Source organism: Acromyrmex echinatior, chromosome 2, assembly GCF_024713525.1.
Source record: "Acromyrmex echinatior isolate Ae372 chromosome 2, ASM2471352v2, whole genome shotgun sequence".
Lineage (NCBI taxonomy): Eukaryota > Metazoa > Arthropoda > Insecta > Hymenoptera > Formicidae > Acromyrmex > Acromyrmex echinatior.
In genome coordinates, this window is record NC_141853.1 from 6,980,048 (window position 1) to 7,007,048 (window position 27,001).

Consider the following 27,001-nt stretch of genomic DNA (forward strand, 5'->3'; position numbering starts at 1 on the left):
AACATACCATAATGATATTTTATATAATATACCATAATGATATTTGAAATAATTTTACAAAATGTCTCCTTAAATGCAAAAAATCGCGTGAGCGCAGGGGTGATTGAACGTGGAGCTACAGATCGCGAGTCAATCGCACCGAACGGCAAACCACTCGATGCCTCATATTACGAGTTATTATAATATTACGATAAATTTTTATAGAATTTCGTAAAAGTACATAAAAACATGTACAAATACTTCCGACGCTAAATTTATATGAAAAAGGCATAAGATTTCTTAATTTTTCAAATAAACAACGCCATTCTATGTCTTATTATGAATATTGACGAAAAACAAAGAATTTTTAAGGCAAAGAATGCCACTCTACATCTCACTACAAAAACTAAGAATTTCAAAGATTTTGTCACAATCTTATAGTTTTTTTGTACTTCTTCGTAAAAATTTTTTAGCCGAGGTAAATAGTCAGCTAACAAAATAATAAATGTGATAATAGATATGTTAGCAATTTTTATGAAAAATTAATTTCAAAAATATATTTAATTTATATGTAATTATATTGTAATTATATTTATATATAAAATAATACATTAAATTTATATATATATATATTTAAAAAAATATCTATTTTAAAAATGTTATTCTATACATAAATGTAAAATATCTTTCTTCATATATCTTTCATATTTGATAATTAATATATAATATTAAAATTGTTAATGGATAGATTTACCTAAATCTATTTTAAAATAAAAAATATTTAATTTTTAAGTCTGCATATTTTGTAAAACAATCCAATATAAAAAATGGCTATTGGTAACATGTAATGCTATACATGTTATAAATGTACAAATAGAAGTTACAAAACAATTTATAATTTTTTATTTCACACACAATATTTGAATAATCCTTCTAACATATACATATTCAATTCCGATTTAATTGATTCAATTTTGTATACGTATGTGTGTTCAGTAAAATATTATATTAAAAATCATCGTTAAATAATAATTTTTATAAACTATAACTTTTTCAATATCAAAAGTATTAGGTGTTGGAATTAATTCGTAGCGTTTTTAATGAAAGAATGTTATTTATTTCACATGAGCATTAAAAAATACATTAATGAAAGTACTTCCCATCACTTGTAAAACGCTACGAATTAATTCCAACACCTAATAGAATACAAGGATTTAAGATTATTGTTATTAACTGTTATAACCATATAAAAAATGTTTTGGAATGGAATTAAAATTGTAAACAGTATTCGAATAATTATGAATTATGTACATGTTTGAAATATAGGTATAATCACACACGAATAATTTTAACATGAAATCTTTCTATTTGAACGCGATAATAAACGCAGACGGATATTTATTATTCGAATTAAATATTATACGTACAATACTATGGAAATAGTCAAAAAGAATTATAAAGTTATATTCGAATTGGTTCAATAATGTCAAAAATTCGTTAAAAAATGTATGTACTGTTATCCTGTAGACAAATTCTTACAATATGATAAAATTATACGATAATATTATTCATTCTTCAAAAAAGAAAAGAAATAAACTTGAAAAATTTTGATAACTAATAAATTTATAAATAAATATCCTACTTCTTATGTATATATTTAAATGATGAATTCTTTGATCAATTTAAAACAGAATTTTTCTTTTATGCAAAAATATTATGATTTATTATTAAACCGACTGAAGTACAGTAATATCACAAATTAAATTGAGTAGTAATTTAATAATTTGATGCTCTCATAGGCATTTTAGAAAAATCTTAATAATACTAAATAATAATATATTCATATTGAAAATTCAACTTGAACGTTTATTCCTTATTAGTCATGCAAAAATATAATATTATAGGTATTGAAAAATATATATTAACAGTTCTACTTCTCCCAAAGTTATAATCTAATCAGTTTTAGAAAATAGTGTATAAGAAAAAACACACTTTAACATAAAAAATATAATAAAATACTGAAACATATTGTACAATACGCAATCGAAAAATATTCATTTCTCTAAAGAAAAACTATCATGTGCATCATCAAACTATCATAAAACTAATTTATCACGTATATTTATTTAAAAACTGCAAAGCAATAATTATTTCTTGCAAATAAAAGATCTAAAAGGTCTATGTTGTTAATTAATATCCTAGAAATTAACTAACGTCCCATAGTTTTAATTATAATATTAATACATCAAGATACAAGGAAATTTTCTCAAGTATTTTGATCTTTACTCTTAAAAATCATAATTTGTCTCCAATTTGTGTATACTTCAACTATTTGGAAAAATAAAATAATACGCATCATGGAAGATTTGCACAATATGTATTAACATATCCAAATTATAGTAAATTATAGAAATTATATAAATTATACATAAATTATACTTATATAATAATTATATTCTTCTTTGTTTTCGTGGCCTTGGTGGATTCCAACTTACTCTAGTATCATCAGTAATTGATATAATGTTCAATCCTACCATTTGAAAACCTTTTATAGAAGACTGAAATCCGTAACATTTTAGAATATATTATTCAACAGCGCTGATAATATATTACATAATACATGAAAAATAAGAAATAATTTTTAAAAAATACCCACCATTCTACCAGGCCCAATACCTTGTACTCGTATCCTCACTGTATTAACACCATATTCAAGAACGCGCTAAAAATAGACAAATATATTTTAAAGATAAATATATATATATATGTACTTTTTTCTTATTTAGCGCAATATATATTTTTTTGTACATAAATTCTATAATATTCAATATATACTTACATTACCCAACGTTACAGCTGCTTGTTGAGCAGCAACATTTGTTCCTTTCTTAGCGTTCTTAAAACCTTCTGTACCTGCCGAATGCAGCAATAATACTTTGCCATTAAAATTTGTCAAAGTCATAATTGTATTGTTAGGAGTTGATTTGATATTAACAATATGTAATTCCTTATATGGTACACCATTAAAGAATCGATTCGGCGTATCTGCATCAGGAAATAGATGTTCTCTAAAATAGTACAATAAGTATAAAAATGATTTCCTGCATAATCAATAGCAAGAAAGATTTGTTTAGTAAAGCATATATTTAATTAACACAATGGTAAATTTTTTTATTCATGCAGCCAAGATAACACATTGAAATTGATCTAATATAATCTAAAATTGTTATGTAAAACTAAAACATATACAAGCTAGAATGTTACGCTAATTACAAATGAAACTGATACTTACTGATTAAAGGTTGTCTCCGGCATAGTTTCTCCTTCAACCAATTTTTCATATTTTAAACTGCCGACTTTTACTTTTATATTCTTTGATCGAATTTCTTTGCTACACAAATGGGTAGTGTAAATATTTCTTGAGGTTATGATACTCAAACGCGCAAATGCCGAAGTTACTCGATGATCGATTAACACATTTTCCTGTAATCCAGGAAATTTCGCCAACCTTAGCACAGACTTAATCATTTCGATTAATTAGCCAGACGATGTTTTAATATTTTATTTAAGGAATAGTGTCAGGTCAGAGCAGATAAACAGATGCATCTGCAAGTTAATTATTACACTGTTGCCATCTTTATGTTTCTCGTGGAATCACGAAACCTGATACCGACATAGTACAACGCCGCGCGCTTCGAAATAACTGATTTATCGATTCCTGGCGACCTCTCGTATGTAGTCTGACTGAACCCTCGAGAGGGTCAGTCGATATTTCCGAGATTTTCGAATTTTATTATCGATTTGCACGTCAAATTGGCGAAAATTAATTAAGCTTCAAATATTCAAAAATCGTTCTTGCTCAATATTTTATATATTATTTATCATGACGCGCGTAATACATCTCGAAATTAATACAATAAATTAATAAATCTTGCAAACACTTTTATTAAATTTATTACGTCCATAAACGCAAATAATATCTCTTCTTCAGAAACATTACAAATATTAATAAACTGTTATTAGTGTTAATGATAGTAAAATGCAGTCTTTAGTAATTCGCGTACGAGCAGTTAATTAAAAAATAACGTTTACAAACGTTAATAAAAGTTTTGCAAAATATCAAACAGAATTTTATTAAATTTTTAGGAGATCCTAAAATCATCTATTTCTTTAATTCAATAGAACTTACACACATATGATTTACGTGTCATTGACACATTATTACACACACTACTACATCAATTATCGCACACACAAATAAATTTTCTAACTAATCTTTTATATTAGGTACCTAAAACTAGGAATTTAATTTAATTGTTTGTTCATATAATCCCTAATTTAAAAAAAAAATTGTTTTATACGTACAAAGTATAAAACTTGTGTATAATGCAAATATTGTTACGAGTTTACGTAAGAAGTCGATAACAATTTTCTAATCTGTTTCCGTTTTTGGCACAAAGTTGACTAGTTTGAACTACGTATCGCTTATACTTTAATTATTAAAAAAGATTTTTTTTAATTTGTAAAGGTAGTTAGAAAGGTAGTTAAAAAGATACTTATGTGAAAAATAATCGATAAAACAAACGATTTTAGGATCATCTTGACTGTTATGTACTACACGTAGTAAGTTTTTTAATTAGGAATATATGTATAGACCTTTTCGTGCAAAACATTCCTCTAAAGTATGCAAATTGTACAAAACTTTTTGTACAGAGACGAGATTCCTTGAAATTTAAGAATTTCACTGCTTAATTGAATTAGTAAAAAAACAACACTTTTAAAAGAAAGTATTAAATACACCGCTGTAAAACAGAATAAAAAAATTTTACTTTGTAAAATTGCGCGTTCATTAATCTTTTAATTATTAATTGCTGATGACTAGAATAAATTATTATATTTTCTTATCACTAATATACATATTTCTAAGAAATAAACTGATCACTGATAAGAAATGAACTGATCACAATAAAGTGACCACATTAAATACTCTTGTTTCATGTAATGTAGCAGATATTAATTAATGTATTTCATAATTTTAAATATATCCATATAAATGAGAAATAAATCAGAATGATAAATTTTTCATTCTTCAGCTTTCAAAATAACTTGAAAAAGAAACATATTACACTACATCGTAACAAAATATATAATTAATGCACATTGATTACATTTGTGCATTTAATTGTAAATAATATAAACATCAAGTTACATCGATAAAGATAACACTAATTTTAATCTATAAGAGTACTAAAATATATTAGCATAATAGTATTCAATCGGTAATAATGTGATCAAATTTCAGACAAATAATCTCAAATATGAAATATCTTCTCTGTATATAAATAATAGCAATGACAATTTATGCTTCAAATTCATTATCATATTATACAACTTTTGTTATTTATACTATCCATTTGCATAATATTTGCATGTAAATAATACAGTCTAAAAACAAAAATGCTGTTGAAACTTTGATGAAAGAAATTAAAAAAAAGGTTCCCTTCTTAATTTCGTTACATATATATAACGAGATTCCGTAAAATTTAATAAAAATGGATATAGGATTTACATTTCTAAAGTAATATGTACATTATGTGAAAGTAATGTAATAAAGTTGTAACAATTCGATTGTCGTTAACACTTTCGTGTAAATGTTACGTCGAATTATGCGCTTCTCTATTCGTCGCAGGAATTCGATGAGAATTTGCTGCTAATAGAACTATTTGTTCACAGCATTAAATCTGTTGTTACGGCTCTCGATTTCTTCCATTAGTGTTATCTCTCGAATGTCCGAAACAATGTGCGCGATTTCAATAGTAGGGAATTACGTATTAGTTATCATTAGGTAGATTGTGTTACCGCCATTTCCCTTACGAGCCATTTCTGGTTCGTGGCTTTCCCGTTTGTAATAACACATGAATAATGTTGCTACGATAGTATTGTGTTGCGCACAACTCTTGTGTTGCCATACACTCTCTTGTTAGTTAAGAAAACTTAAACGACTAGTTCAATCTCCTATAAATACATGCGCGCGATCGTTTACAAATTTAAATGCAATAGGTATAAATATTTTATACACACAACACACACACACACACACACACACACACACGCACGCACGCACGCACGCACGCACGCACATATATATTATATATAAAATATGTACAAAAAATGCAGTTACATAAATAATCAAACTCTCATTAGCCTCCCACATTAAATTAGCATTATTAAACAGAATTTAATAATACTCTGCAAAACATTAATTATATTTTACGTCTTGTAATATACAATATATTTATTCGAATCTTAATATTTTACAATTAAAAAGTACGACATTACACACGTCAGACATGAAAATAACAAATATTGAAATAATTTCAAGTATTTTAATAGTATAATAATAGTATAATAATTTTTTTCTCTCCAATCGCGAAGCTAAAGCATTTCCGGTAGCAATAATCGCGATATTTTACCAAGAATGGATATTTAAATTTTCATGAGTTTTTAATTGCTCAGCAACGTAACGATCGTTAACAGAGACTAAATGCGCTACGAGTTGCATCGTAATAAATAGACACGAAGGAAACGATTCTGTCCCAATATTTAATAAATTAACGATGCTGATTCGGTGGCTTTGTAGGAGGATTTTCAAGGTGGGCTCTACTTCATATACGATGAGATTGCGTACGCTCAACGTGCTTTGTCTTTCTCTTTCTATTCGCGAGCACTCTCGAATTAATTACGGGATCCCTCTCATTTACGCAGTTATTATGAACCTTACTCTAAGATGATTACTGAATTACCTGGAGAGCTTCGGAGATCTTCCTGTACCTGTCTACACGCGTATCTAATATGTACTTTGCTATATAATGGTAGTTTGGAAGTATAAATGCCTGTCCATTTTCCCGATCAACAGAAATATTTATGAGAACCAAAAAGAAGAGGCAAAGATGCATTTGTATAAGAAGGGCACAAATTCGCGCAAAAATCATTTAATACAAAACTGTAACACAGGATGGATCTTTGCACCATTTTTTTATATTATCTGTTATTAATATCTTATAAAATTTATAAGCGGATTACGTTATTTGAAAAATCGCGTAATACTTATAAAAATTTAAATCGAGATCTTCAGTTTTGCATTCCAATTAAAGCACGCAAGCGTTCAATTAAAGATCGATACATATAACACCAATAATATCGATGTATAAAAATTTGTAGTTCTCAAAACAAGTATTGATTACTGACAGATTAAAATAGATTTGACTTCAATTAAGCGACATTGTTGGATTGTGTGTGATACTTCTTTTCATTCTTCTTCGTGCAACACGTGAATGTTTTCGTTTCACCTCGGGCGATTGCTAAAAACCGATGTGCAAAAATAGGATTTCCTCCATCGTTCGCATATTCCGCCTCTTTCCTACTTGATGTCATTGCGCCACGTCGAAGCGAAAAGTTTTATATCGGATTTAACGTCATCTCAGCGACGGTAGCGTCGACGAGCGAAATTTGGTTTTCAATACAAAACGGGCCTCGGTAGGAATAGCGGGTGCGTCGATAGAGAGAAAAACGGAAGGGGCAGTCGTGGGAAAGTCAGCAAGCATTCACAGCACTCAAGCTCGGTTTATCCAGAGGAATGGTATCGAGTATCCGTTCCCTCCGTTTAAACGTAGTCGGTATTCCATTCTTTGAGAGTCCATGGAGTTTCTCTGATATTTCTTAAAGTAGTCACTACCGTGATAGATCCTGTGCTCCCGGTTTATCCCGCTACTTTTCTCAGAGTTTCCTTCACATATATCATAAGGTTCCCGATAATCCGAAGGAAACAACGCGACTCGAAAGTGCAGTTTTTGAAATCGGGCCCGCATTTATGTGTGTTTCGCATTTTACATCCGCTACTTTCAATATTGAAATATCGGTCAATGGAATTGTACCGGGTATCGAAAGGATGTTGATTACTCAGCTACATATTTTTGAAGTTTATACATATATCATGAGTCGAAAAGTTCAGTATATGTTTGACAATTTTTCAAGTTTTATCCATATAGTTAAAAAATGACTGTTATAAATATAAAGTATATGTAGTTCATAAGAAAAATATTTATAAATATTTATAAATAAAAAAGTAAATGTTTTATTATTTTAGACGACAATCTAAAAACATTATTTTTATCTTTAAATAAAATTATGTTTAAAATCTTATCTCCATACAAAAGAATAATTTTAAAAGTATAAATTTCGTATTTTATTCATTTTTTTCTCTCGATTTATTTTCTGTATATATAGATACTTTTGTGAAATCGACAGAATAAATATAATCGAGCGACAGCTACGTTCAAAGTATCGTTAAAAATAACTGTCTATAGAATCTATAAAATAGTTGGCATTGTTATACATCGTTCTTCCGTTTGAATAAAGCAAGACGATCTGACTGTAAGTAGGTATCTATCTTTTTATGTATCGTTCCGTTTTTATTATTGCATATTTCATCGCCTTTCTTGGACGGAATGCGATAGAATAAGAGAATGATTTTGTTGTGAAAAATGTTAAAATTATTATTCCATTCCCTAAAAGAAATATGATTCGAAAGCTCGCAGCTCCCGAAGTCGTCACTCACTTGGGTCTTATTTACTCATTTGTATCTACAGATTCCAAGTCTCTCTCCCTATTGCCTCTCTCTAAATCAATATAACGAGCATGATTCGAAAGCAGTTGCGTGTATAAAGGATATCAGTCTGTATAGTTCGTGAAGCAAACTTAGTTGAAACAAAATAGTTCTATTCTTCTTTTTTTATTTGCAGCACGACTGGTCTGTACAGTATGAATTCGAGGTATTCAATACTTTATGTACACATATATATCGGGCAAATTACATGTAGTCAAATACCAATTTGTAAGTTGCAATTCGTGTGTTTGCATAATGTTATTCACCATTACAAAGTTGTAATAAATATACTATCACTATACGATATAATTAACTTGAGATCAACCAATTGGCTTTATTACTTGTTAATATGATATTAGGTGTTGGAATTAATTCGTAGCGTTTTACAAGTGATGGGAAGTACTTTCATTAATGTATTTTTTAATGCTCATGTGAAATAAATAACATTCTTTCATTAAAAAACGCTACGAATTAATTCCAACACCTAATATATTGAAGTTATAATATTGTATAATATGATAAATTTTATTGTATACATTAACAGTAATAATACTTCTTAAGAAACGGCTTTTTAGTTAACTATCAAGTCTTAAATTTACATATGTACAGGGTGTCCCAAAATTCGCGACTAAATATATTATAGCAAGAAAGTTCTTAAAAAAAATTAAGTACAAAAGTTATTTGTGAATTTTTATACGATTATTTTTGAGGTAATGAGGATTTAAATGGCTAGTTACAGACTACGTTTAGATAACTATCTATCTATATGAGTCACGCGTGCAGTATTAGTAAACGTTGGTAAACGCACACTTCACATGCTCACTTTAATACTCACAAGTGACAATCTAAACGTAGTCTGTAATTGGCCATATTTAAACCCTTACATCTCAGAAGTTATTGCTTAAAATAAAAAATTTCTAAATAAACTTTTTTATTTAATTTTCTAAAAACTTTCTTGGCATAGTATTTTAAGTCGCGAATTTTGGGACATTGTGTGTGTGTGTGTGTGTGTGTGTGTATGTGAATAAATCTTTAAAGAGGCAAATCATCTTCCTCCCTTTAATTCCGTCTTTCGCATTTAGATATGTGGATGTCGAGACCAGCAAAAGAATCCGGGATGAAAGGGAGTTATGAACCAATCGGGATTCTCCACCTTCTTCATTATTTATTCAACGACGCTTCGTATACGCATACAGACTAAGCCTGAATATTTTATGGTAACTGTGTTACGCGTCTGCGCCCCAGATTGCGATTCGCGTTTGATGATCGTTCTGATCATAAAAATGGTTGAAAGTGTATCAAATCGCTTGCAGAAAAGCACCTGTCACTGGGACTTCGTTCCCAGTTAAAACTACATGACGAAGCAAAATTGGGTGTGAGGGAAAACAAGCTGTTCAACTTAATTCTGTCTTACTGATTCTTCGAAAATAGTACAGCAAACGTATATCCGATTGACCTAATTTCAACCAATAACTGATGTAATATGTATACCTATTTCCTTTACATATAGTTATTTATAAAACTAATGAAACTTTTAGCATACACATATTGAAAAGCTCTTTTATTTCTGTGAGAAACGGAAACGGATAACTTTGATATCTCGAAATAAAACTAATATCCTTTGTTGTTAAAAAATATAACATATTTGTCTATTGATATACAGTCATGTTTCTATCTTCAAGTAAAATGAACTTTCGAGACACAATCTTATTCTAGCTTGAAGTACTTGTATGCAACTTTATGTTAATTATTACTTTTGTCACAGAATGGGAGGAAGGAAGGGAGGGAGGGAGAGAAAGAGAAAATATATATCGTACAATGCTTTGAATACCGATGAATGACAAGCCTAGTGATAAACGTTCAAGTCATTAAATGAATTTTGATGACTTGATTAGTGCAGATTAACGGACGATTTTTACAATAAAATAGAATAAAAGAATTTTCAAACGAGAAAAAAGAGAGAAATTATAAAATCAATAGAATCTCGGTGCTGGCTCGTTCGTGCTGCTTTAACTCCCTTTTCTTACTGTAAACTCACTTTTTTCTTATTCCATCTTTCCCCCTGTTCTTTTATTAACGAGTAATCGCGGCCAGCCGAGACGAGATACCCTTTTTATTTGGCCTAGCTAATGTGTCTGGATATTCATGTATACGTATATGCGTATGTGCATTTAAAAAAATCTGTACGTGTAGAAGTATCCGTGCACGCGAGTGTATGTGCATATTTATGTACATATACTATGTATATATTTTTCCATAAACTATTATATAATAGTTATTTTAAAAATTTATTTCAAAATAAATATCGATGAAAAAATACCCTTTGAGTTAGCCACTTTCCAATATTTCAAAACTTTTTAAAAATTCTTTGCTTGCTTGTTGTATATATACATTTCCATTTACATCTTTTAATAATAATAATAATAATAATAATACAATGTTTTTATTATATAATCTATTTTGTAAAACATTTTAAAAGAGAAGTGTATAAAAAATATTTAGACTTCTAATTTAATAAGACAAATAATCCAATTATCTAATTATCTCCCTATCTAAATTCTTTACGTATCTAATCGTGCTGTAAGAATTTATTTATTGATTTATTAAGATTTAGACATTAGCACTGTTCATTTTTCTCTCTCAATCGGTCTACAGGTCAGAATAATTTACAATTGCTGATCAATGACACCTCGCTTCACTGCCTTCAAATCCTAGTTTGGTCCACACCTGCAGATATGGACATTGGCTACGAGTAGTACCGTCGACGTTCTCTCTGGCACCCATCCTGTCGCTCGCTCTTTTTCTCTCGCGAAGGGTGGACACACACTCGGGTCTCGTCGATCCCCACGAATTCCAGGGATCAATGCGTTGGTGCACCAAAACGCCTGCGCTACCCCTCCTTCGCATCTCTCCATCCCTTCCTATCGTCCCCTCCACGCCCGTTTCACCCAGCAGCAGCAGCAGCAGCAGCAGCAGCAGCAGCAGCAGCAGCAGCGACGGCGGCGGCGGTGACGGCAACAGCAGCGGCAACAGCAATACTATCACAAGCACGATATCGCGGTCAACACGAGCTACAAGACTGCACCCTACTTTTCATGCCGATGGCACAGCGTTAGCTTGTGTAGCCTCGGTGGTAGTCTCGGTATGTCGGTGTAACTGGTTGTGAGTCGGGAGTTTATTCTCTTCAAGTATAGGCAGAGCTCGGTACCTTGCGCTTTGCCATCTACTCACACCCGGTACGCTGTCCGCCTCTTCCACCACCAACGCAATCCCCCGGTGCTCCCACCCCGACGATAACGCTCCCTCTCGCTGTCTCTCCCTCCCGCGTGCGCGTCGTCCGACCCTCGGAAATTCTGAAAGCGGTTCGCGCCTGTGCAACGCGGGGGTGGCGAGGGACCGAAAATCGAGGTGAAAGGAAACTCCGCGGATCCGGCCTAAGGGTCTCTCCTAGGGCTGATGTGTGTCGGCCGTGCCCCCTCGCGCGTACGTCCTACGAGCGCGAAAAATTCATACACACGCGCGCGCGTACGCACATACATGTACTAACCCGTATACACACGCGCGTGCATTTCAGTTCGTCGTGGATACGCGTGTATAATATACGTGTGTCGTGAATCCGTTGACATATTGTCAATATTTTCATTACCTTGAGCAATCATTTTCTCTCGTTGCGAGAAGATCCCTTTTAGCGCCACTCCGGGAAGGAAGGGTGTTCGTGACGCGTGAATCGGTAATCGGGACCGCGTTCCTTCATCGGGCTACGTGACGCTGTGGTGACGTTCGATCGCGCGGTCAGTTCTCCAAGTGACACACTTTCATCCGCGAGAGAAGAGAAACTCACGTCAGCGGGTGGTCGCAGCCAAGAGAACTGTGTAGGATAGTGTGATTATCCTCAAGTGCACGCGACAACCTGCCAACGCGGATAGGAGTTTGGCAAGTGTGACATGCCAGTGCATTATCGTCGAGCTCAGTGACCATCCCAAGTTTTCCCTTGGTGACTCGTGACCAACACTCGTGATAACACATTCCTTCGTATGTCGCCTTAGCCAGTGGATCGCCAAGTGCGGAGTGAACTGGCTTTCAAGTGATCTCACTGCGCTGTGGTGCACGATCGGGAATCCGGAGGCCGGAGGATCGAGCCGCTCCCGGTGCAAAAGGGATCATGTGTCCCCGATTGCAACCCTCCTTCGAGGGTTGAGTCGCCGATTCGGCATCGCCCGATCGGCTAAGACGGGTACGCGAGTGTTGTGTTACAAGACAGGCTCGTCAGCGATCGTCGACCATCCGAGGGCAGCCTTGCCGTGACGCGAGGTGATCTCGCGGAGGGCTAACCGTGTACCACATTCTCGCGCTGCAAGTGAGTCCCAAATCACTGCAATTTCATGGTTCTCGATAGTGACGTAACGTTTGCTCTGTCTCTGTATTTGGATTACGCGATTACGGATTACTAGGTTGGTTATCAACGTCATGCCGGAGAGAATTGATATTGATGGAAGTCTGTCAGATAAATGGATTCAAATCCACGATGTCTTCACCGAGCGATTTTGGATAACACTTGTCATTACACGCGAGCCCATATACATATAGAATGAATAATTCTGTATATGTAAACCTTTCGTTATATTTAACAGTTATTTAATAGACGTTTATATATTTAGCCAGCATACAAATCCAATTTATGTAGAATGTGTCGTCGTTTTTTTGTGTTTCTTTTAGCAATTTGGATTCGCTTTTTCTTTAATAACAAAGTACTAATAGCTTTGAAATTGTCCACGATTAAGATTGAAGCAACTTTTATAACTCTAATATAATTTTTTTTTTTAGAAAAGAATCCACTTTACAGTTTCATCAAAAGATTTCTGTACACAAATGTATCTAACAAGTAATGTACCTAACTAATTTCAAAAAATTTTACATATTGTTATTCTTCGAACGATATTAATTCCAACTTTTCCATATATATTGAAAATATCAATATATGTTCACTTATATGCATTATTGTTTAATCTAAATGTAATTTTGGTTATTAAAGTACAATACATCAATTGTTATCATATAAAAGTAACAGTTTCATTCAAGAATGATAAGTTTTAATAATGCACGACACAATATTACAACAATTTCATTAAATATTAATTTGTAATCGATACAAAACCAAAAAGACCATCAATTTAAGTTCTACTTTAAACGTGAAGCGATCATCATTGCAAATTTCTAATGTCATTATCTCCCGTAAGAAATTTTATCGTTCGCGATTTCATCATAAAACTATTAACCCCCAGGGGTATATCTAGTGCTTCGATATTTTATCTCCAGTCCGCGTAGACTGTTTCAGAAATTGTGGTTATCGAATGGTTAAGTGATAGATTTTTGCCACTTATCTGTTTCCGGTTAGAAAATCCTTGATGTTGAAAATCCTTATCTGCTTTGCAAAGCGATTTGTCACGATTAAAATCTTGAAAGGAATTTTCATCATGTTCAATTCGAGCTACTACAAACCTGATCAAACCCCGGACTCTCTACAGATCTCGGATATCGGCGAATTACAAAGCCTTCTGTCGCATGTTGCACATCGTGTTATCAAGGCTCCTCTCTTATTCAATGCGTTTGTCTTTTTATTCACCGCGAATCGTGAAAATTAATTTCTTTGATTATTAATAGCGGATTATTGGGATCTTCTGCAATTGTTATTAGTTAAGTGGATACTGTATTGTCACAGTAATTACTGTTTTCACAGTTTTTCGAAGGTTTCGTTTTCTCGAGCCATCTTTTTTTTTGAATATTTAACAATTTTTAATTAAATTATACACAATTTAATCGTATATTATTTTGAATATACGAAACTTGTAATTGGCACATATGTACGATAAATTTTATAAAGTATAAACAGCGCGGGAGGGTAATTTATTTCTTGGAACTCAAGGCCACTTAAATCGCTATAAATCCCGACTATACGAGCGCATAAGCCTCTAACACGGCGCGTGACGTGCCATTGATCATCACGCAGCATCGTTCGCGTGGTTAAGGTCTTAATGTTTGCCTGGTGCTGCGTCGATTCTACTGTTATTAACCCGATATGCGCGCACATAACGCGGCAAGATAAGCGGTGCGATTATTAGTTTCTAGCCAATTGCTTATTCTCTTACGATAAAATATTTTATTTCAAAGTGGATCCATAAACCAGTATAATATATGTATGTATTTTTAAACACGCGCGCAGACACATTTTCCATTTCCTGTATGAAAATATTCGTATTTTAATGAATGTTTTAATCTAATATTTATTGTCATTCGTTCTTCGGATTGAATAATCTAAGAAATTATCGATTCAATTACATTGACATTCCTTCATTAGAAATAGAATAGAATTTTTATGTCTCTATAAAATCCTAATTAAAATATTAATTAAAATCTAAAATTAGATCTATTATGCTTCAGTATTATAAATTTAGCATTACATATCAAACTGGAGTGTTAAAAGCTATTTAACCAGTATAATATAAAGCCACTATGAGTAATACAGGTAAAATTATCTTAATTTATAATACTCGTATTAATCACAATCAAATTATCTTAAACTACAAAAAATATTCTATCGATATATTTAGATCTGTATATTTTAAGTCTAGATATTTTCCTTAGTAATATTTCTCACGTTATTTCATACAAACTCTGACAAAGTCCGAGAATTCAAATCCAGAATATCTGCCGTAAATACGATCACACGAGCGGCGCAAGAAGTGTACATTACGAAAGCAGGTCGCTTCGGCTGCTCAACTTAACCGCATCGTCCTTTGAGATGCGCCCTTCTTAATTTGATTTATTACACTATCCGTCGCGATTGTGGAGTTTCCGGATATAACGCCCCGTGAGTCAGGTTACTATAAATTTCAGGCCCAACGCGAGCGGCGGAGTACGCTTTCGCTGTGTGATGTGCCATTGATCATAGCGTGGCTCTTGCGTATAGTTAAGGGCTCGAGGTTTCGATATAGTTACGTTAATTTTACGAGCCACCCCAGTTTTCCGTCCTTCCCTTCCCGTCTCCACGGCGTTTTGCTCTTCTGGGCACAGTAACGCCGTCAGGAAATTACGGCGGTATGTCGACAACTGAGCTCCTCTTCTTCCACCTCTCTCTCTCTCTCTCTCTCTCTTGCTCCTCACTTCCTTTATTCTTGAACCGGATATTTCCTGTTTCTCGACTTGACCCCACTGATAGTCAATATAACACACCGCAAAGTATTCACTTAGGAAGATTATCCCTTTTTATAATCTGTGATTTCGTTCTTTTTTTATATTTATCTTTTGGGATCTTTGCGTTATCTTTCTATTTTATAATTTAATCATGTTTTTCTGTCTTTCCATAATTTATAACTGTTAAAATCTATCCGATAATCAATATGTTTATAAACGTCAATTACATATATGTTGCACACATTTGTGTACCTGTACGTGTACAAGATACAATAAATTATATAATTTGCATAATACATTATTATTCTCCATTATTGTATTCGTTTCGGAAGTTATAGGAAATATTTACCGTTTAAATTAATCGTTTATTATACGTATATTACGTTTCCGCTATTATATTCCAATATGTATTTTTGACAGCAGTATTACGAAGGCAAACGTGTACATGGTAGCAATCTAATATACGAAAATAACGCATATCGTGTACGCGGTAGATACGTACATATAATTTCGATCCGTATGTTGACGAAAATTGTTTGCACAGTCACTGTTACCGCGCGCGAAATCAAACTATATCTACCCCCCACCCCTAACGTAATCTCCGCGTCATGCACTTACCAATTTCCAATTTCCGTTACTGGTACTTACATGCTGTTTCTACCTCGCCTTTACATAATACGTATACTTTACGTAGTTGCGCAAGCTTCTCTACGGAGCGTAGACAAGAAACCTCCTGTCTATACCACACCTCCTGTCACCGCGTGTCTTACGTTTTTGTTCGCGATATCGACCTGTCATTCCTACCTAACTTAACTCTCGCGACAGGACAATGAACATCACTGTCTTTTCTCTCTCCCTTTACCCCGGGATTCCGGGCTCCTTCCACGGGTTCCCTTTGTCTTCGCTTGCGCGACCCTCGTCGCCTTTGGACCGCAAGTCGAACGAGAGCAAATTAGATATCCATTAACGTCGACTGGCGAGTTCGAAGTCTTAATTGCAGTCAACCCTATGGTTGTTTGCTCACGAGCACGACTAACATGCGTTATATCCGCGCTACAAGAAGGATCCTGTCGTGTGGTACCGGGGTGTTTCCTTCCCGAGATTGGTAAAAAGAGGGGAGCAGAGAATATCCTCGTATATAATCTCGAATAATCCTGGAGAGTAAAATCTCGCATTGAGACACGGCTTGTGACGTATGAAAACTGCGTCATGAGAAGTTATGGGTTAAGAACATCGAAAGATGAGCTTCGAGATTGAAATTGATGATGCTGGTGTGTTACCATGGTGAGAATAAGGGGAAGAAGAGTGAAAAAGTATCGCATGTACGCTGAAGACGGTTTTGCAATTGAAGTAGTAATTTTAGATTTTGTCAATCAGAATATAAAATGTTGCAAAACATATGTTGCAATTTCACGATGAAAAAATAACGATCACTTTATACCATTATGTGTAAACAATTCTTTTATATAATTTTCCTGTTTAATTATAATCACAAAAAATAAAATAATCTTATTAATTATTGATATAATTTAAAAACACACATATATATATATATATATATATATATATATATATATATCATTTTTAATATTAACAATCTTTAACGGCTTCACATGTCATGGAAGATAATAAGATAAATATTTCTAATTATTAAAAAGTTCAAGTAGATATTATTCGAAATAAAATCGTAAATATATTGAAATATTCAATATTCAGTTATAACAATTCAAAAATAAATAATTAAAGCTTAATAAAATATTACGCGAGTATTGTCTATGTTATCATTAATGTTATTATTAATAGCGTATAATTAATAATAATAATTGATAGCTTCTTGTTTGTTCCATCATTCATAAAAAGCATAGTGAGCAAAACATTTTGCAATATATTACTGTTTAATATAACTTTCATTAGATTGACTAATGATACCGTGGTGATGCAGAGAATGCATCGTATAGAGTCAAATGAACCGTTTTGTGTGTAAAAATAGAACATTGCTGTCGTAACTAAATAGAGACAAATTGGTCACGTTGATCCACGCGGATGTTGACCAACGAATCGCTTAATGACATTGTCGAGCTATTATAGTCATTGTACGAATTCAACGCCAAATACACAACGTTCTCTCAGCTCAACGGGGTACACGTTTAACATTCGCTGCTACCATTGATAATCGCATTATAGCGACCTATTTTAGATTCGCGGCTAATTCACGATCCGGACAAAAATTGGAAAACCCCTCGTTTCCCGGTGTCTCTCGGCTGCTGCGGAAACAATGGTACTTAATCGCGTTTCGAAAATCGCCGAGTAACGCGGCGTATTAAGCCTGCCGCCTGAAATCGCGGATATTAATTAACGGCTCGTGTCGGCCGCATCTCATCGTCACGAAAAGCACGCGGATGTTAATACGGCAGCGTTAGTATAGCGGCGCGCAAAACACCGGATAACTTCCTCAGCTTAATTAAAAGCAAAAGTTACACAGATAAACGCAGCGCCACGCCACGCCGCACGTCGCACTTCTCTCAAGATTTAATCCCCAGCATTTCTCGCGGTCATTGTCGCAACCTTAACAAGAAAATACCTCTATTACAACTGTAATTTCACTAATTTCCCATCGATAATACGGTGCTTTCGATGTTTTGACACTTCGTACACTCGATCGTTCATTGTACAGGTATTGCACAACAATCCGTGGGTAAAGTAGATGACAACGATTCGAACTTTACTTTAGTTTCCGCACCAATTACTCCTGCCACGTTTAAAACGTGAATTATAGCCAGTCTGAATAATTAAGGATGGATGAGAGTTGGCAGAATGGTGGAGATAGCGATTTACCGACTCGTCAACGAGAAACGACGACAACGATGATGACGAGAACAACGTTCTAATTAAATCCCAACATCCGCTTTTCTTGATCGATGATCTTTCTTTTGCCGCGTCGCATTGCGCTACATATGTTTAATTTATTTACGAAAGTTTGGCTTAATTAGTGTAATATTGTGTTCGACTATTCATTTGGAGCAATGCATTGTTACATTATACTTTGGGTTGCAATTTTGCTAACATATTTCCTTGATTCCTTGGATTAATTTTCAATAATTTTTCATCTAGGTCGCATACATCCTACATTGTTAAGATTAACAGTTATATTAATATTGTATAATATTTAAAACAAATTCATTATTATCAGGTAAATGATATTTCCATTATATCAATAATTATATTATACATAATATTTACAGATAGGTATCAAAAGAGCATAACAACTCAATCCATTGAATTAAATAACATTTTGTTGTTTTTACCTTCCTTGTATCAAAGTAAATCAATCTATCTCTGTGATTGAATTGCTAGTTTAAAAATGAACAACGTTCATATTAACATCCATATTCATTTAGTAAATAATAAACTAAATTCGAGTTGTATTTAATACATTTTTAAAATTATTTAACTTTATTGTTTTAGGTAATTAATAAATAGGAGAGCAATGGCGACTTAAAAAACGATTAAAGATAATGCAAAATGGATATAATATTGATATGAATATAACAATGTAAGCATCAATGCATATAACATTATGAAATATGACAATATATAATACATAATTTATAATAATATTGTATTTAGTGAAAATATTAAACGACTTGAACAAAAAATATTTAAAAAATACATCATACGTAGCAGAGAATGTGCTAATGCTTCTTTTTACAGGAAGTTTCTTTTTACAGAATGTTCATTCATCTCATTTCCTATCAGTTTAATGTTAAGTTAATAAATGAATAAAAATAGATTGAATAGACGACTTAAATCGATCGATCATGAAAGGTATAAAAACTTCAAGGGTCGAAAGCTTCCGAGGAACGAAGAAGCAGATAACAATTAAAAGACGGTGACAAAATTTCATAATGCAAGATAATTTTCAGCACGAAGGACATAAATCCTTCGTACGTTCTTATAAATTAATGTGAATGTCTTAATATATCCCTTATACATTATTCACATAATGACACTCATAGGAACTGTTTAATATTTTTAGTAATAACATTATCTGACAATTCGTGCGCGAAGAAATTAACTGAGAGCACTAAATGGAAGAGCTGTACGTAATAATCGCGCGTTACATATATAATCAAATTCGTCAAAAGATGTTATCGTGCGTATTCGTCGACGTCGCATGTCGGCAACGACGTCATCGTCGGCAGGCGACACAGGATATAGCAGGAGAGTCGAGGTGGGACCATTTACTGAGAATTTCATAGTATGCTTCATTGCGCTAATCCAATTTAATTAGAATGGCCGGATAATAAGCCTATAACGATGCACTTAGCTCATTAATAACGATCAGACTCCGCACGCGGAACAACTCCCGGCAAGCCATCCGCCGTTTTATCGTTCGTCGTTTGTCTTCCTTATCGCACGTATCCTTCCATTTGACACACTCTCTTCCCAGACGGGATATATAATACATATGAGAATTCCCTCACCTCCTCTCTATCTATTCTTTCACACTTCCCTGACTTTAAATCCAGTCCCATCTGAATCTAAACAAGGGTCGCTCAACGGTTCACTAAGGACGACCCTATCTACTTTTGTGTACTTTGGATATCAGTAGCTTCCTCCCACAGACAGCAATTCTGGCCGACGAAAAAAATTCGTGATCATATTTTTAAAAAATTAATCATGTGCAGACAAACTGGTATTTAAAGTTGCATCGTCGAAAATTGAAACGCTCACTCACATTAATTTATAGTACAATTTGTATGATCTTTGAGGGTATTGTATGTATATTTGAAAATACACCAAACTTTAAAGAAGTTATCCGGAAGACATTTTAGATTAGACAAGAAAACGTTATTAAGAAGAACTTCGATTACAACTTTCCCATCTGCGTCTTCAATATTTCTAAGAAAACTGACGCTTTCAGCTCCCGTCCGACGGAAATCGTAATTACGAACGAATTTTCTCGAGCTCCCTTATCCCTTTTCGGTCTTTTCTACCTTTCCAGTTCTTCAGCTCCTTACCTTCTTTCCCTTTCCTCTCAAATCTTTAAGTCCATCTTCTCTGCGCGGTCCCGAGAACATTGGATCACAGGACATGAGGATAATACGTTCACGTACGTTCTATACGACGTAAAGCTGGGGACAGTGATTGATAAGGATACAGCATAAAAGAAAATGCGACGATAAGCAAGCGAAATTCTTCCGAGTAGATCCACGTTCCGCGAATGTCCCTCTGACGCGATCTGCCCACTCGAGAACGTATCGTCGGGCGCGCATAAATCACGAGGATTTATTTGGCATGGCTCTCGTTCGGCCTCTCGACGCCTTATGCAAATGACGTGCCGTGACCCCACGAGACTACACAGGTCATCTTGTTTTTATTGCATGCCGCAAAGGGTAGTAACCGAGGAACATCGTACGGGCTGCGCGCGCTTTGGATGAATTATATAGTGAGTGGCCCCCCCAGGTTTGATATACGAGCCTAGTGTTGCCAGAGCAGTCGTAATGAGTCACATTTTAACTACATCGCACGAACACGTGCACACACGCGTGTTACGCATGCACGTGCGTGTACGTATATTCGCACGCCTGTACGCGGAAAAGGAAGTCGATTTCTCGCACGATACCCGTAAATGCAGAATATTAATTCGACGTGTAGTAATTAATGTCGCGTGCCGCGTCCGCTTTGGTATGAGATATTCATTAGGTGACAGCGCCTATGGTACGGAATATACTATCAGTGTCTGGATAAGCGACAGGGATAATGAACAGCACGACTTTATATAACATAGCGACGAAATTTTCACTGCAATTTTCACCAGCTAAACCAGAAATATTCATCTACTTCCAGATGACGTGCATACACTAAAGTCGCGTAAGCAATATTAATGTAATCCTATTATATAACTTTTCGCTTAAACTTTGAAGACACGGGCACACATTAAATAAATTTACCGCTTTACCCAATTTAGAAAAAAAACATAATGCAAAACATGCATATATTTCAAGTTATCACCAATATTATTAATAATTTAATAATATATTAATATGTATTACCATTGAGAATTATAATTTAATGAAATTATGATATTATCATAAAATTAGTATTCAAATTTATTCCCGGACACTCATCGCCTTCATTATTCATCGTTCTCTCGCGATAATTAGATGAGACAAAATATTTATCGAAATAATATAAGAATCCCTCAAAACTATTCAGCTTTTCTGCGTTTTCATTGGGAAGAACGTTCACCTAATTCTCACATCTAGATCTTGATTTTCTCTCGTTGCCGCAGATATCCTCACGTCAAGGAATCAGCACGACGAATCTCCTTGGTGAATCGCATTTTCTCCGACCCTGTGACTTTTCATCCGAGTTCTATTTTGCATTACGGAGAGAGGAGACGGGAAGTCAAACCTCCCGCTTCTAAGACAGAGCATTGGTTGCTCGAGATCCTTTCCACCTCAGCGAACACTACGGAGATGAAGCTTTAAATTCTTTAAAAGAATAATGTCAATGAGCCCGGAAATCTCTCTTGGATTGGTCGAGATTGACCCTTCGAGTCGTAATCTTCCCCAATTATAAAGATATCGAAAAATTATTCTGAACTTTTACCCTCGACTGTTTAGTGAAGTAGGTTTTACAATCTTAATATTCAAGTAGTTCACCGTTGAAAATGAGCCAACTTAGAAGTATAAGACTTCATTAATTTTATTCATGCTTAAAATAAACGTCTAATTTTGAAACTTTAATTTTGAACTTAGTTCAATAAAACATCAAAAAGGGACTTATTATCAAAAAAGAATTTTTAAATTTATTTAAAGATACCTTTTGTAATTATATTTTAGACATTAAACATAAAATAATTATATGAGACTTTATTAAATTTTTTTTATTTTTTTGAAAGATCACTTGAACACACAGTGAAGCAAAGATCTAAGAATCGTTTTTAATCATAGCAAATCTTTATTAAAGGGACATTTACTAAGATTAGTAAAAATTTACGCAATTATGTTTCTTTGAATTCATTTAAATTATTTATCACAAAATAAAATGATTACAATTTCAAAAATATATTTATGGTGTTTGATTTAAATATTTTTAAGAATTATTTTTTTTAAATCATGTTAATTGTGAGAATATATTACAGAAGAAATAAATTTAATTTCTAATAAATAGAAAAACAATTTTCTAACAAACTTATATCGTTGTTTTTATCAACTCTAAATTCCAGATAAAATATTGTCAAATTTTAAACGTAGAAATTTTAAGATATTTTCGTATATAAATTTTACCTAGCATACCTAATTTTACGTCTAAATAAGAATTGTACCCTTTTGACATCATATAGTGTCATATACTTTTCTTATTCTCTGTATTACAGACCCTAATAAGATATGCCATAAAATCTCATTTTGTCACTACAATTTGCTACGTAAGGATAATAGAATTTCTATTTTTTTTCTTCATTCTAACTAGAGTCAAGCCCCATCGAGTTTACTCTCACACAAATGTCTCTTATAATTGTGGTGTAAGAGAAAGCCAACGAGGTTGACGTTCTTGGCGCGATTTGTCGGAGGTCAAGCGAAGGAGGACCAGCCGACGACGACGAAGGTGGAGCCGCTAAGGCGCCTCTTCCCTACCATTCCGGAACTTTATTTCCCCGAGGATCGCTCCGCCAGAGTTTATCGCTCGAAATAACACAGTCATCGTTTCATACTGCGTCTTTCTTTTTCCTATTTAACTCCAAGTAGTCAGACCCTCTGTTCTCCTCCATCGTCCACTCGCTCTTCAAATTCCTTTCACGATGAACAATCACCCTCCTCAAACACAAAAGATAATTTAGCCAATAGGAATCGTTATTTTCGCAAATAGGATTTCCGATACACCAGTCTGACAGCGCACATGTACACATCGATATGCGTCTCATGGGTACCATGGATTCGGAAGGATAGAATCATAGAATATATATCTTCCTTTTCGGAAAAGGGAAAGTTCGGAAAAGGAAGTATAAAATAAAGGGAGTATAAATCGAAAATGCTCTTTTCTCACAAATAGAATTTGATGGACTCATTTCTAGTTTACCGTAAAATAATTTTTAAATCTTTCTTTTTTTTTATGTAAATTAAAGATTTACTAAAAAGAATTGTCTCTAAACAAAATTAATAATATATTCATGAATTTATATTGTACATATACTGATTAAAAAAAGTATAAAATACTTATATTAAATATCAAATTACATATTTGAAAGATTTTTCTTTCTCTTTCGTCTCTCTCTTTCTCTATTTCTCTCTCATCTACAATGTGTGTCTAAAATAAAATATTCTAAAACGCTCTCAAAAGAAATAACAAAACATTATTTTAAGATGTTTTTATATTATAAGATATAAAAAAAAATGTATTATAAACGTTCTATTATAGAAATTATTTTTATAAACGGATAAATCTTTTTATTAATAAAATACAAAAAGTAATAAAGATATATAATAAAAATACTGTCACAATTTAATTTTATATATAAAATCTTCAAGATAACGTCGTCACTTGTCGATAGTTGCCATCATGAAGTACATAAAAAGTAATGAAGGTATTGTTAATTTGTTCTTATTTATAAAAAAAAACTTTAAGATAAGATTATCATCAATTGTTGTCAGTTGTCGTCATACACTACAGCCCACGTAACTCTACCCTCAACCACGGTTAATGTCAAGCGTAAATTTCATAATCAGATCCCGTCAAAGCAAGTCATTCTTAATGCCAGTAAATCTCTAAGAAAACTTCTGTCGGAGACGTATCTCGTCGGGAAATATTTCGTAGGCGCCCGCAGCTCTGATAAATTTATATCAGTCTTCTTCATAATGGAAATACCCCGAGAACGGAGCAAGACGGACTCTTTAAAAGCATGGAAATGCTTGTAAATAGCCTACTATCCGCTACCGTTCCAACCGGACCAGCAAAGAGACCACGGGATAATATCTCTGCGTTCATTAAAAGGACCGCGTAATTTCGACGCGGTTATGACGAGACACATAGAACTCGGGCGTTCGAGCATATACATGGAGGGTAATGTTTGCGCGTGAGTACATTTAGCGGCCCCAACGCGCCGCATTTTCGACCGGTTTCACACGAGCGTTCGTGCGAGTCGTCTGATGGGTTTAATGATGGAAGGGCCCGCAGAGGCCCTGAGGTGGTAACGACTGTAGGATATAATTTCCTGTGATCCCGTTGTGCATATTTTCGCATCAAAGTCGCGCACAATTTTCCCACAAAAATTCATTAAAACGTTACAGCGCGAAAAAATTCTATATTTTATTTATAATATAAATCTTTATTTTTCTTTCACTTTTGGTCTGTCTAATATTATATTTCTAAAAATTAAATGTCTATACGAAGATGCTTTAAATAATCTTTCATCTTTAATGCTTTAAATAATTCATTATGAATTATACATATATACTAATAATATCACATATTGAACTAAATTGACAAGTAATTTTTAATAATTTGATGCTCAATTAGGCACCATATTAGAAAGATACAGTAATTTAATTACGTTTATAAGTCTGGAAAAACGCAATAATAATTAATTAATCATAATAATAATTATAATTAATTCCTTATAACTTATAATTTAATTTCATTTAATATAGAATTTAATATTAATTTAATATTAATATTTTTCATGTTTCTCGATTTAAATATTGTGCCTTAAAAATTACATGCTCTAATTCCACAGAACCAATTCTCGCTGCTTATTGAAGCGAGATGTAATAATTTCAAAGTAGATATGTCGTATCGCCCTACTTCTGGAATAATTATTACGAAATATTAGGCGAGAGGATCGCAAATTCATTCAGCCATCGCGAGAATCCGCGTTCTCCAAACGGTGGCTAATGGCCCGGCATGAGACAGTAAAGCGAAACCCGACAGAGTAAGCAGGTTCCATAAACGGGGAAACAAACGGTTCAGGAACAATCCATAGCGTGGAAGAGCGTGGTAAAGTTCACGTAGATTGCGAGGTAGAAATAAGGCCGCGAGAAATCTTGGAATACTGCCAAACGAAAAGCTGGCAATGTCTTTTTATCTGTGCGTGAATAGGCGATTCCCCTTTCCGCTAAATCTGACTGATATCTATCGAAATATCAACGATATCATAAATTATGATACGTTCAAAGAAGTTCTTTTGATAAAAAAAAAAAGCATAGCGAGCTATTATAAAAGCCAGAAAAAACGAAAAATAATCGCTCCTCCCTGCAAGAATATAAATTATCTTCTTCAAAGAAAATTCTCAGAACACAATATTTAAATAACTTGAGAAGCGTGAAGAATATACCAAAATTAAATTCTTATTGAGCAAAATTAAACAATAATATAATTGCATAAATTTCTTACAATCTGAAAGTGCTTTTTTTCTATAAATAAATTTATACAATGGGATATAGTCATATATGGAAATATTTTATTTTTTATCAAATGTAACTGTATGATTTTTCGCAAATGCTGCTTACTGCTGTATGAAGTTGCCTTTATTTTGCAAATATTCCATCGCAGAGCGTGCTGCTTTACTTATGACCGCGAATTTCTGACGAACGGAGCAGTACGGTATGAATTCACGGGTAGATGTAACTTTAAAGACAGCCGCTGGAAATACCTAAACGAGAGAATGAGGAAACGTGGAAACGCGAACGAATGAGACCAAGAAGTTAAGGGTAAGGCTTTGCAGGCGCGAGATGTAAGATTCAGAGTTTTAGATGGCACTTTCTGGAGAGAGTGTACGCCCGCTGGCATCTTTTATCTCCGGATACTTCTTCCACGATAGGACTACTTCAGCTTTCAGTGCTATCACTGCTATCCGCCACTATCTTGTTTCTCTGTATCTCTCATCGTCTTTCTATTCGCCGTCTTTCTACAAATACAAGCAGTGCACTGAAGAACCCTAGATAGGCAAGTGGCCTTAACGTTTCCAGCCTCAACTCTCATTTTCGATTCTAAATATCCCTTCCTCCCAATTAAACGCAATTTAAGCAATGAGATGATTTGTATGATCACACTACCGAATTACTTTCGCTTTAGATTATTGTTATCCTGCAATTCTACATTTCATGAAATTTTAATGCGATTCTGCGCAATGAGAGACATCAATAAGATTTTACATTGATTTAT

General features: G+C 33.6%; 3 protein-coding genes across 8 annotated transcripts in view; 1 reads left to right on the forward strand and 2 right to left on the reverse strand.

The window, feature by feature from the left end:
- Positions 1–27,001, reverse strand: part of LOC147910437 (uncharacterized) — a 214,598-nt gene that overhangs the window by 153,394 nt on the left and 34,203 nt on the right. The gene's annotated exons all lie outside the window — the stretch shown is intronic.
- On the reverse strand, positions 2,340–3,637 carry mRpS11 (mitochondrial ribosomal protein S11). Its single transcript, XM_011069764.2, has 4 exons — positions 3,272–3,637; positions 2,819–3,047; positions 2,636–2,701; positions 2,340–2,537 (listed from the first exon to the last, which is right to left on the reverse strand). The coding sequence occupies exons 1-4, from the start codon at positions 3,505–3,507 to the stop codon at positions 2,430–2,432; spliced, it is 639 nt and encodes a 212-aa protein (XP_011068066.1). The 5' UTR covers positions 3,508–3,637; the 3' UTR covers positions 2,340–2,429.
- dpr12 (defective proboscis extension response 12) overlaps positions 9,400–27,001 on the forward strand; it is a 294,159-nt gene continuing 276,557 nt past the window's right edge. The window contains exon 1 of the mRNA XM_011069767.2: positions 9,400–13,001. The gene's annotated coding sequence lies outside the window, so the exon portion shown is untranslated. The remainder of the gene's footprint in view (positions 13,002–27,001) is intronic.